The 12,811-nt window shown below is 41.7% G+C and overlaps 1 protein-coding gene across 6 annotated transcripts in view; it reads left to right on the top strand.

Annotated features, from left to right (window-relative positions):
- The window catches only part of lrrc7 (leucine rich repeat containing 7), a 103,987-nt gene extending 95,713 nt beyond the window's left edge, over positions 1–8,274 (top strand). For 3 of the 6 annotated variants that reach the window (XM_072438588.1, XM_072438587.1, XM_072438586.1), the window contains 5 exons: positions 385–677; positions 1,438–1,533; positions 2,716–2,763; positions 6,603–6,677; positions 8,128–8,274. In XM_072438588.1, the coding sequence (XP_072294689.1) occupies positions 385–677; positions 1,438–1,533; positions 2,716–2,763; positions 6,603–6,677; positions 8,128–8,265 (650 nt within the window). In that variant the 3' untranslated portion in view covers positions 8,266–8,274. The remainder of the gene's footprint in view (positions 1–384; positions 678–1,437; positions 1,534–2,715; positions 2,764–6,602; positions 6,678–8,127) is intronic. The other 3 variants (XM_072438590.1, XM_072438589.1, XM_072438591.1) reach the window with 2 other exon arrangements.
- The last annotated feature ends 4,537 nt before the right edge of the window (positions 8,275–12,811 follow it).

Genomic DNA, 12,811 nt, shown 5'->3' with positions numbered 1-12,811 from the left:
CGTAGGTCAAAGCCGGATAAACTTGTGCCCGTGTCCCGTTACAGCCAGCGTAGGACAAAGCCGGTTTAACTTGTGCCCCATGTCCCGTTACAGCCAGCGTAGGTCAAAGCCGGTTTAACTTGTGCCCCATGTCCCGTTACAGCCAGCGTAGGTCAAAGCCGGTTTAACTTGTGCCCATGTCCCGTTACAGCCAGAGTAAGACAAAGCCGTTTTAACTTGTGCCTATGTCCCGTTACAGCCAGCGAAGGACAAAACCGGTATAATTTGTGCCCCATGTCCCGTTACAGCCAGCATAGGACAAAGCCGGTTTAACTTGTGCCTGTGTCCCGTTACAGCCAGCGTAGGTCAAAGCCGGTTTAACTTGTGCCCATGTGCCCATTACAGCCCCCCCAGCGCCGGGACAGACTTACTCTGGCTCGGGCATGTCCATGGCCTTGTCGCCTTCGGGGAACCAGCCCCAGTTCCCCTCCCACCAGCCCGCACTGCCCGCCACCAACCCCCAGTACCACGCCAACCAGGGTATGAGCCACGCCAACCAGAACGTCATGCACGGCAACCAGGTGGTCATGCACAGCAACCAGGTGGTGACGTCGACCCACACCAACCCGCGGCCCCAGAGCGCTCGCTGCCTCCTGCAGACCAAGGGCCAGAAGAGCACGGACGGCTTCCAGGAGCAGGTGCCACTTTCAGCAGCGCTATTTCACTCATAGAGTCGTTTACGGTCAAACTTTGACCTCATAGTTGATTATTAATACACAGACTTTAATAAACCAGGTCTAGAACGATCCGTCTAAAGTTTGGTGTGTGAAGGTGTGTGAAAGTCACATTTTTGGTCCATGTGTGGGAAAAGTACATTCTCAAGAAACAGCCTTTTTGAAGTTACAATGTGCTCACTGACCTCGAAGTGATTTTGTGTGGTACACGTTTTGTTTCGCTTGATGCGCCTTATAATCCAGTGCGCCTTATATATGAAAAATGGTTGGAAAATAGACCATTCATTGACAGTGCGCTTTATAGTATGGAAAATGCGGTATTACCTTTAATATCAAGGCCCAAAATTGATTAAAAAAATAGACAAACCCACTGATATATTATGTTATGTCTCCGTGGCCTGATATGTCTTCAATTCATCTAACAAAGTCCATATTTCAGCTGCTGTTTGTCCAATGAAAGGCCAAAGCTGCGGTCACATGGTACAAACCCTTAAAAAGATACTTGAAGACATATTCCATTCCACATATTGCATTGTTTAAAGTGATCTTGCAGTGGTCATTCCTTATCTTCGTTTTAGCTTGGTCAGTTTACTCATCACTTCATGTTGTATTAGATTTATGACACAGGATTATAACAGCTCGTACTTCACACACTCACACCGCTTTACGGACATAGAACACAAACTTTTGACTGATGTCTGACCCATAACTGTCCTCTCTCCAGCAGCTGTGTGTGCGGATAGAGAAAAACCCCGGCCTGGGCTTCAGTATCTCTGGAGGCATCAGTGGTCAGGGGAACCCCTTCAAACCCTCTGATATGGTACGACCCGCCCCGGACCGCGGCAGCCAGTGGCGGCCGGCGCAGCTCTGCTAAAGGGTTGCCATGGAAACTGCGGCCGGTTGCTGCAGTGTTGCATCTTTCTCACTATGTCCCCCGGAACTGTGTATGGTATTTGCTAAGTGAGGTTTTGCAGTTGCAGAAAGCGTAAGGCCGAAAGGATGCGCCGTGCGACTTTTCTGCTGAACGTTCCACTCCGTCTGCTCGTCTCCGCGGAGATCACATTGCCTGGAATGTCCCGCGGTATAGCGCTTATGCAGATGACATCGGTGCAGTTACAATTTTAGCAGCGAGTGGCAGAATTTAGAGAGTCAGTGGTGAGCAACAAAATTTCCTCCTGTAAGAGCTAAAAACGCAACTAGAATTTGTAAAAAGCTGCTACAGTCTTATATAGAACAGTCCAACATATAAACGTTTACAACTCGTCACAAATATTGAGTTTGCACCTGACATCTGAGAATAAAAAAACAAGTAAAAGTTGTGGGAAACTAGACAAACAACAGGAACACTGCAGCTACACTCGCATCCGTTTGTTAAAGAAATTAGCTTAATTAAGTGTTGTGGGCGAATTGTAGTGTCCTTTATCGCCCCCGCAGTTATCAAACAAGCTAGCTAAGCTCTGCAATCGGAGAGCTTTAATTTTGCTGTATACAGTTCATTTTGAGCAAAACAAAACCTCCAAAAAGCCCATAATCCTGCCGCTCAATTTGAACGTTGAGCGACGTCGCGGTTGAAAATTATGTCAGTGCAAAACCTTTTCTGTTTTAAACCTATCTATGTCACAGCATTGTTTTATTCCTCAAAAAGAACCTCGAGAAACACCGTTACCCTGACCATTTGATGCCCTTTTGTACAACTGTCCGGACAAAGCGACCTCATCTCCATAGAGACGAGCAGAAGGCCGTCTCCCCGCCAGAAAAGTTACACGGTGCCCCTTTAACATGGTTTCACGGCATATTTTAAAGTGTCACGATCGAGAACGTGCCTCGCTGCAGTTAGTCAGAGTCAGTTTAGTCTTCCTGTTTGCTAGATTCCCCCCGAAAGTGCGGCCGCTGCACGTGTTTTCCGTCCCAGAAACGGCAGTGCTTTTCCGGGTCTTTCATTTGGGACGATGTGGTGCTTTCTGACTCGTTAATTTGAGCACATTTTTCGTCCTTCCACCAGTTCCGACAGAAGACTACAAATTATAGCCAAAGGAATGATATCAATCAGGTATGAAACGGCCCAAAAACGTGCGGGCGGCATGCGCAAAACCCATCCAGGCAAGTTCCATTCGAGCCCATTCGCCGTAACCCCTCCCGACCCGGCCTCCGACCCGGCCTCCGACCTGGCCTCCGACCCGGCCTCCGAGCGGCACGCGCACTGCCCGGCGGCACCTCTAGGGCGGCGGCGATTGGCTACGAAAACGGCTTCATGGAAAAACAACAATTATTCATTCATTAAATTGTGTTTTGATTGAAATAGCTGCATCAGTCTGACTCTCAATTCGTAAATATATCTCATTATATACATCAAATCTGCGTTGAGTTTAAAAAGGGCTGCAACAACTAAACAGCTTATCGAGACTGGTCCGCGATTAAAAAAAAAAAATGCTGTTGTGTTTTGATTGTCGTAATCGTTATCTGGACTGTGCAGAACGTTTTATAACAACGGTAGCGGCATTATTGCGTCAAAATGCCCCAGAAAAAATCTGTTATTCACCAATAATGCACGTTATTTGGTGATTATTCTCTATCTAGAAGCCTTCAATCACCATAATAATTATAGAAATAAAGTATTGCTGACTAGTCGACGCCTAAAACAATCGTAGTTGCAGCCCTTCTTCTAAAACATGTATTAAATATATTACTTATGATATAACCATTAATTGCATGACACTACATACAGTTGAATTATGACCCAAATATTCCTGATTGTAATTTTTGTTTTCCCATAATCGAGCGGTGCGAGTCGCCTTAGAATGGATGGAAAAAAACTCAAAACACACTTATTTTTTGAAAACCTTTTGAACTATACGAGCTACAGTTGAAGAGGAAATGTCCCGTCATGCGCCCTCTATTGGTCGGCACGCTATAAACAGGCGTAGTCGCAGGTTCATTATTCAAATAGTTAATTTGTCGCGACAGTTCAGGAGTGAAATGCAAATAAACCAGCGCTAAAATGTGAATTTTGCAGATGGTAAACTTTATAAAGCTGTTGGACGATCTAGAGAGATGTTGTTGTTGTTATTGTTGTTGGTGTTGTTTTTAGCTCACGTTTTGATATTATAAATATTTTCTCGTAATCTCATCAAAGGTGCACTATATAACTATTCACTGGGTTATTGCTTTGCCTGGAATGTTCCACAGTATAGCATTCAACTCACTTTAACGCACTCAAATCTTGCATTTATTCACTTTTATTGCTAAAAAAAAAAAAACTGACTTGCCTCGTCCCAGATGTGACTTGTAACTCGGCCTGGTGGCGCCGTAGACACTGTCAGTAGACGCGGCGTTCCATGCTCGTGACGTGCAGTATATATCGCTTAGCAACGACTTCGGAGTCAGCTCATAACCTGGTCAACGGCATTAGAAAAAAAACAAATCACGCAAGTTTTCTCCTGTAGCCGTTAGCGTAGCATTAGCCGTCAACTATTGTAAACTATGAATAAGCTAAATTAGAGAATGTGAGCTGGAACCAACACATCAAACAATGTATGTGAATGCAAAGTTATTGTTGAGCGCTTAAACCTTTTGGTGTTTTATTTTAGCGTGCAAAAGAATCTTGCATGTAAGCTAAAGGCTAACTGACGTTAGTTTAGATTTCTGCTTCTGGGAAGAAGCTAGTGGCACTAAACATCCTCTTTCACATGTCAAGTTAATGTCAAGGCCATAAATATATTTTTGAAAACTGTATTATACATTTACGAATGTCTACGGACGGTGGAAGATAGACCCCCCAACTGGACAAGTTACGTACTGCACCTTTGAGGGATTGCTCAGTAATTTGACAGTGGGTCGGAGAGCTCGTAACAGACGGCGAGTGCACTTCTCAACGACCCGCTCGACAAAATACTGTCCATCTTACGTCAAATGCTTTGACGCTTCTGTTGTTTTTATGATCACGTCTTTACTTCCATCACAGATCTCCGCGTTCGGTATCTGTAAAACGTCGCTTGTCGTCACTAACGCTTCGCTAACGTTTCAGCCGCTAACCCTGTGCTTTGGCCAATCACTGAGCGCCATAAAAGAACGATTCAAACCTGAATAACCGTTCGTTTACGGCGCTCACCGTGCCACGCCGCCACCGCTGACCAACCGGCTTTTTCTATCTGTGTTTTATGTTTTTTACCTGTCAACCTCCGACCGACCGCTGTTATTTTTGTCTCTATCCCGTTTTTGTGTTCGAATCGTCTCCGTCACGATTTTCTATGTGTCCCAAAAACAAACATCTTTCAGCTCCGAGTGAAAAGATGTCGGTGACTTTACAATCTCTGCCTTGGGTTAAAGCGGGAGGAGTGTTCAGACCACGCCTTATCTCTCGTAGCGCTGGCAGTGAAACGGAGTGGAGCGGCGATTAAGCGCCACGCCTTCTTTACTGCGGCTAAAGTAGTTTGTAAAGGGAGGTGCTGTCTCTACTAGTACTACTACTACTACTACTACAAGTACTACTACTGCTGTTACTTGTGCTAGTTATTCCTCCTTTTCACCAAGAGCCACCAAGCATAGTGGTACTTACTTGTGTTTAAAGTGCCCCCTACAGGTCGGACCACTCATTGAACTAAAATGCAGTTAAGATGAATATATTTATAATTTTGCCATTTTTAGATGAATAATAACAATAATAATATATATTTTTTTAAATGCCAATTGATGACATCACACAAGGAAATTATCCAGCAAACACTGGGACAACACTCATCTAATGTCACCATATTTTTTTATCTGACAAATCAAAATATATGAGAGCGACTTTGTTTTGTTTAATTAAAGTTTACATCTTAAAAACCTGTCATATAAAGTACTGCTTTATTTGGGCCAATTTATATTCAGAAGAAACATGATTGACGACAAAACTGAGGCTGAGGGCCACATAGTTTTGACACCTCTGCTCTGCGATAACGACAAACTGGTGAGCTGTACATTACATACATTCCATACATATAAGTACATTATATTCACAGTAATCATATGTAGAGGGAAAATCCTACACAGATTACACTTATTTATGCTAAATTTACTACGGAAACTAGAGCCTCAGTTGAAGCGTCAATTCTCAATCTACAAAATAAGACTAAATTAGACTTTTCCTGGATAAGTTTAGATAACTTAAAAAGCAAATTAGTGTCAGACCATAGGGAAAAATGAAAGAAACAACTTTAAACAAATACATCGTTTTGTATTGTATTTGAAATTAGAATAATTACATCTCGGTTTGTAAGCAGTCTTCTCGTTTGCATTCTGCTGTTCTGCCACTAGAGGCTGCCAGACGACTCTGTTAAAGCGAGATGCAGTTTTATTTGTAATTTATATGACGTCAAACCAATTTACGGCTGAAACAACTTCATGCATTAGTTGAAACTACTAAATTACTAACTACTTTAACTAGTTTAGTCATCAAATATTCAATCCGCTCTGTACGAGGCTTCAAAACGTGCGCCTCGTGTGGAGAGAAGAGGTTTATTACTCAGACAAAGCAAATAATTACTCCAAGGAAACGTGAGGATTTCGTGTTTTTGATGAGAAACATAATTTTCCTGTAAATATGCTCCATAAATATGTCTGACGGGGCTTTTTTTCAATCAAAATAATACTGGAAAATGATTTTAAAATGTCACTAGAGGCTTTTAACTCCCTCTGCTCCTTTCCACTGCCGACGCGCTGCTTCCCGGTCCGACTCTTCCAATTGGAATCGCCACATTTCCTCTGTAAATATAAATTCCCGTATATAAAACGTGGGTCGGATCGAACCGCGGCATGCCACTAAAACGAGAAGGTTTTTGGAAGAAAGGCAAAGATTCTAAACCATCGTGTCCCTGTGTTGTCCTAACGGTGTATCATTTTGACTTATAGGGTATCTTTGTTACTAGGGTACAGCATGACGGGCCCGCTGCCTCCGTCCTGCAACCGGGAGACAAAATACTGCAGGTAACGGCCTCGGGATTACACGCAATTACACGAGAGAGATGTCGCGACACGTGCGAAACATCAGCAATTGTGTTTTTGGAGGAAATTAGAAGGTTGAACGCCGTTTAGATTGAAAATGATAGAGAAATTACCTTAAAAATGAGTGAAATGTCTTGTATAAACTCCCAAAACAAGGTAGAAAGTGATGTTTCTGCACTTTTGCGGTTGATTTCACGGTTCATTCACGTTTTGATGCCTTGCTATTATTAAAATATCGACTGAATAGATATGCATCTTCAAATATCACGCAAGCCTTTTTCTTCTTTTTATTTATTTTTTCCAACATTTTTAAAAATAATGTATAAAACACACAAGAACACGACTAGAGAGCAATATAAAAATAAATACATTTAAAAAAACATAAGTAGCACGGGACATAAACAGAAAACAAAATAAAGGCACACACCATTTTTTTTCCTGTCACCAAATGTTAGCTCCAAATGTATCCATCGGCTGTGTCTGTGGCAGGAGCCCTAAAGCCCGAATACATAAGTCTGAAATCAAATGCAACATGTCAAATACAGTCAACAGATCTTTGTTGATCAACTGAGTAACTGGACGGTCCCAAAACACCAGGAGAAGGTCTGCTTCCCTCCAACCACAGTTTCTCCAACAGTTAGAATCTCCCTGTGAATAATGGGCACTTTGACATGAAAAAAGGTGTCACACTTTTCCAACAGAATTATCTTCAGACATTCTATTTTCTTTTTTTTTTTTTTTTGTTACGCCCACCCCTTTTTCAATTACCGTATTTTCTGGACTATAAGTCACAACTTTTTTCATAGTTTTGGCTGGGTTGCGACTTATATGTGATATTATTTGTTATTTTCACACTGACAACCACAAGATGGCGCTCTAGGCTCTAAGCGACGCAGAAGAAGAATCTGCACTTCCTCTACCTCTGGAGTTTGTGGAGTTGTTTAGAAGTGACACAGAGGAAGAAGAATTCAGTGGATTTAGTGATTTGGGGTAATACTGATGCTTTGGTAAACTTGTTAGCATGTTCTTTATGCTATAGTTATCTGAATAACTGTTAATATGTAACGTTAACATACCAGACACTTACCACAGTTCTGTCTGTGCGTCATGTAGCTGAAGGTGTTAGCGTTAGCATACGTACACCTATTCACCATGTTCTCTAATCTGTTATTATTTTTAAACTGCATTTCAAGATCAAATGTCTGTTCTTGGTCTTGGATTTTAGCAAATACATTTCCCCCAAAAATGCGACTTATACTTCAGTGCGACTTATATATGTTTTTTCTTCTCTATTATGCATTTTTTTGGCAACTTTTACTCCGGAAAATACTGTATATCAATTGACTGTTCAGAGGTCCTCAAAATGGTGCGGTGAACAACATCTCCACCCTCTCCTTCGTCGCTCTGACCGCCCGCTGTGCTTTCGTTACAGGCCAACGGACATAGTTTTGTAAACATGGAGCACGACGTGGCCGTTTCGCTGCTGAAGAGTTTCCGGAGGACGGTGGACCTGGTGCTCCAGCGGGACAGCAGCGGCGGCGGCGGCAGCAGCAGCGGCGGCTCACACTAGGATCACTTTTATATTCCACTCCGCTCGAGGCTCGTTCTTCTCCGCTGCTCGTCGCCAACGCCCCGACGCTTCCCCCACCGCCGCCGCCACCACCACCACCACCCCCCGGGGAAATACAAAAACCGACGCGCGCTTTTCTACCGCTGCGTTTGCCTTCTGCTGGATCAAAGGCGACGCTGTAGTGCCAAAAAAAACGGAAACACATATCATTTTTGACACCGGGGTCTTCAGGCAGGTTTTACGGGGTCTTCTCTGAGCGCTTTCACTTTGGTTGTTTCTCGTGGTTACTTTCGGACGCTCGGGCTTGTCGCAGCAGCTGTGTCGGAGTGGATTCAAGTCAAGGAGTTTGCATGTTCTCCCTCATTAAAGGGCCCATGACATGTTTTTATGATTTTCTCATTTTGTCTTTATTTGGTGTATTTGTTCCTGTTGTACGTATACATTATAGTTTTACACCAATCGAGCAGGTATTCGTAGAGAAAATGTTGAAAAATGTGTGGGAAAATGACAGGAAGTGACATCACACTGGGCGAAAACTCATCTAATGTCACAATTTTTTTTTTATTTGACAAATAAAAATACATGAGAGCGAATTTCATTTTCTTTAATGTTTGCAGAGTCAAAAAAGTTATTTCTTTGTGTAATTTATGCATAAACCTTGACTGGAGTGAGTCACTTCCTGTCATTTTCTACAGATTTTTTAGCTTTTTCTCCACAAATACCTGCTCGATTGGTGTAAAACTATACTTTATACGTACAGCAGGTACAAATACACCAGATAAAGTCCAAATTTAAAAATCGTAAAAACCTGTCACGGGTACTTTAAGTTCTGGAAGTTAAATTCTCATGTTTTTTTTTGCCATTGAACATAAATAGATTGGGAAACTTTTTGCTAAATGTATCCCAATTACTCACCTCAAAGTGCTTTTCACAACGTGCAGACACAATACTATATATACTCCCTTGTATGGCACAATTAATTTGATAAGTTTTTCTTTTTTTCAATTTTTTTATTATTTAAATTATTATTATTTATTTATCTTTAAATGTAAAAACATTTTATAAAGAAAGAAATAATGATAGATGAGAGAAAAACATGAGAGAAAAACATGAGAAAAAAAAAAAAAAGAAGACATTCAAACTCCAAATTGGTCCAAAATTGGTAAAAATGTGTCAATTTTAAAGTCGAGAGCAAACATGATCATCTTCATTTTCCGTATGTCGTTACGGCACATTTCACGTTCCTGATTCGACACGTTTGACGCACAGAATCCACTTCCACGGCCGCTGCGCCAAACCCCAAAGTCCCGCTGCATTCTGTGCGTTTGGACCGAGGACACTCCAGGTTCCGCTTCCTGCGTTTGGTTTACCGTAGAGTCCGGCCTTTTTACCCACAATCCTCCCCTGTTACCGTCCTCGCCGCTGGGACTTTTGTACATATCCTGTATAAAGAGACGCGCCGGGCCGGGACTCCACAGCGGGGATTTTAAACGTTCAAAAGTTTTATTCCTTTTCACCTATGAACAATGCACAGGGACGACATGAGCCACACCCTTTCTGTATAGATTTTTCTCGTGTCGATGCCGCGTTTGATTTTAGGCTAAAGCAATACACAGGGTTTTACCACAAACACGGCCCACAAAACTGCATTTCCCACCCAGTCTGTGAAAGGCATCGTCGTCAGGAGGGTTTTTATCTCAAAATCTGAAATTATAGAGGTTTCACACATGCCTTTTAGCGCTCCGTCAACTGGCAGCGGAGGGAATTACACGAAAGTTAGCTTGCCCCGACAGGCAAACGCAAGCACGCTGTTATAACGAACGTAAAATGCTCAGTCTGGCGATGATTTACGGCTTAAAAACAGGGCGTAAAGAGGACGTCCAGGTCTCTACTTTTGACGCCACAAAGCTGAACGTTTTGAACCAAGTTTTTTCTGAGGCTCAGAGTAAGATGACCTCGCGAACGAAGCGAAAAACAACTCTGTGTACTTTTTTGACGATGTTAAAAGCTAAATAAAATATTATAAAATATGTCCGTTAGAAAGACTAAGAGCGATTTTTTTCTTTAATAATCTCGTGTAATTGGAGGCAAACGTCTGTAAATTGCACAAATAAGACATATATATATATATATATATATATATATATATATATATATATCTATAGATATGTGTTCTGCGCCCGCTGTAGAATAAACACCAGATTTATTTAGTCTCAAAGTAGTGTTGATCTGAAGTTCTATCGTTTCTCACTCACTCGCGCGGGGCGGAGCGGCGCAGACAGCTGTGGGGCTACGTCACGGGTGGGCGGGGCACACACGCGCTCTGAGACTACGTCACGGGTGGGCGGGAGAGCCAGATCGCTCTTCGCAAGGGTGGGGGCGAATATCAAACCAAGCCGTCTGCATTTCCGGGTTGATGAGGGGGTCCAAGGTCTGGGTGATATTTCTTAACTATTATGTTAAGGGTGTTGTACAACCCTTATTATTATCAATTATACACTTAGGATAGACTACGAAACGCGAAAAAAAGCATGTTATGGCACCTTTAAAAACAGGGCGTTAAGAGGACGTCCAGATTTTTTTGACGAGGTTAAAAGCAAAAAAAAAAAGCAATTTAGCATAAAACGTTAGAAAGACAAAGAGCAATTAGTTTCTTCAATAACCTTGTGTAATTGGAGGCAAAAGTCTGTAAATTACACAAATAAGACACATTTTAACCCTTGCACAGTCCAGAACGAGTGCATTTTGTGTTGAAAATCACATTGGATAATATGTTTTTTTTTTTAATTGAGTGTAATACTTATAATATCACTAAATAATACAACTAAAGTTCAAATACGGCTCATGTTTCAGCTCCGGGCGGTTTCCGTAAAGCGACTTTCACAGACTGGTTTTGAAACGCGGCTTTGAGCTGAGCCTCGTCCCGCAGTGCCATAGCGACACCGACTCCAGCTCCCATCATGCATTGCACCAGTCGCACACACAAAGCTGTACTGTACTTGAGCCCGTGCCATGACGTCGTGCCAAATCTCTGTAAAGCAGCGTTTTCCACAAAGACACAAGATCGAGGAAGTTAAAACGACTCGAATCCAAATTACGTACGGAAATGACTCAACTGGCAACCATTTTTTCTTAAATTAATCAAGCTAAATTAATTCGACGTCACATTAACGAGTCAATCTAGTCAAAACTACTCTCAAATACAGGTGATTATTCTGAATTTGTGTCATTTTAACTGAGGTTTTACCCAGTTTACGTTAATTAAAACTGTATTTAAATATATATAATGTCGTCTTTTACTGCATAATTATTTTACGTTGATCCAAAGCAAATAATTAAGATCTCTTTTTAGACGTATACCGTATTTTCCGGACTATAAGTCGTACTGGAGTATAAGTCGCACCAGCCAAAAAATGCATAATAGAGAAGAAAAAAACACTTCATACTCACACTGGAGTATGAAATGCTTTTGCAAGTGTGGAAATAACAAATAATATCACATATAAGTCGCTCCGGAGTAGGAGTATATAAGTATAAATATAAGTAAAAGTCGCACCCCGGCCAAAACTATGAAAAAAGGTGCAACTTATAGTCCGGAAAATACAATACACATTCAACGTAAAATAAAGTAAAATAAGTGAAAAAAGTGACGTGATATATTGAAATAAGTGTTTTGCTTGTGGTAAACGCTGCTGTCGTGACCAAACGCTGAGCCCGAACGTCGCGGCTTTACCTGTTTGTGCTCGTGCCAAATGTGAGCGCTGCTGCCATGACGACGACGCGAGGGAGGAGCAAGGACGAGCGACGCGTGCGAGGCGAGTTAGCATCGCACGTACGCAAAGAATGCATTGTTTACACGGCATTCGCGCACGGAACAATCACGTCAGCAATCTGGCAAACGATTACGTGCAATTAGGAAAGGATATTATCATTCTTTTTAACATTAACTGTTAAAAAGACTAAAAATGTGAATGTAATACTAATATGACTAATTGCCTTGTTATGATTACGTGCAATGACTAAAATCTACTTAAATAGTAGATTTTATAATGAAAACTATAGATTTCTAAAGACATTCAAAGCTTAAATAATAATTAAATTTATAATAGAATTGACTTACTAAACAATGATGTGAACCAAAGTGGACACAAATGTGAATAATGTGAAATTCTCTTGGTTTGTTGATTGGTTAGAAATATATTTTTGAGTCACAATAATAATAAAAGATAGTTTATATTTGGTTTTGTTCTGGTTTGAAGGCTGCACACAGAACTGAGGCTGTTCCTTCCTCCATGTCCTTTGAATAGTTTATAGATAAAGAACATTTTGCTGTTGAATGCACTGCAGAGGCTGAGTCAGGTCTGCGACAGGCCGCACTGTCACCGCGGAAACTTCTTCTGTGATTGAATGAAAGTTAGAGTGTGGCAGGACGCAGCCTCTGAAGGACGAAGCCTCTGAAGGAGCGCTTCATGGCAAAAACCAAGCTGTGGCTGTTGATGAAAATAGACTTTATTTTGTGTTGATTGTGTAAATTAAAGTCGTCGCT

Source organism: Eucyclogobius newberryi, unplaced genomic scaffold (assembly GCF_026437365.1).
Source record: "Eucyclogobius newberryi isolate DKJ021-1_F unplaced genomic scaffold, fEucNew1.0.hap1 SCAF_9, whole genome shotgun sequence".
Taxonomy (NCBI): domain Eukaryota; kingdom Metazoa; phylum Chordata; class Actinopteri; order Gobiiformes; family Gobiidae; genus Eucyclogobius; species Eucyclogobius newberryi.
The sequence above is the reverse complement of the archived record's forward strand: the minus strand, read 5'-3'. Positions and strand labels throughout refer to the sequence as shown.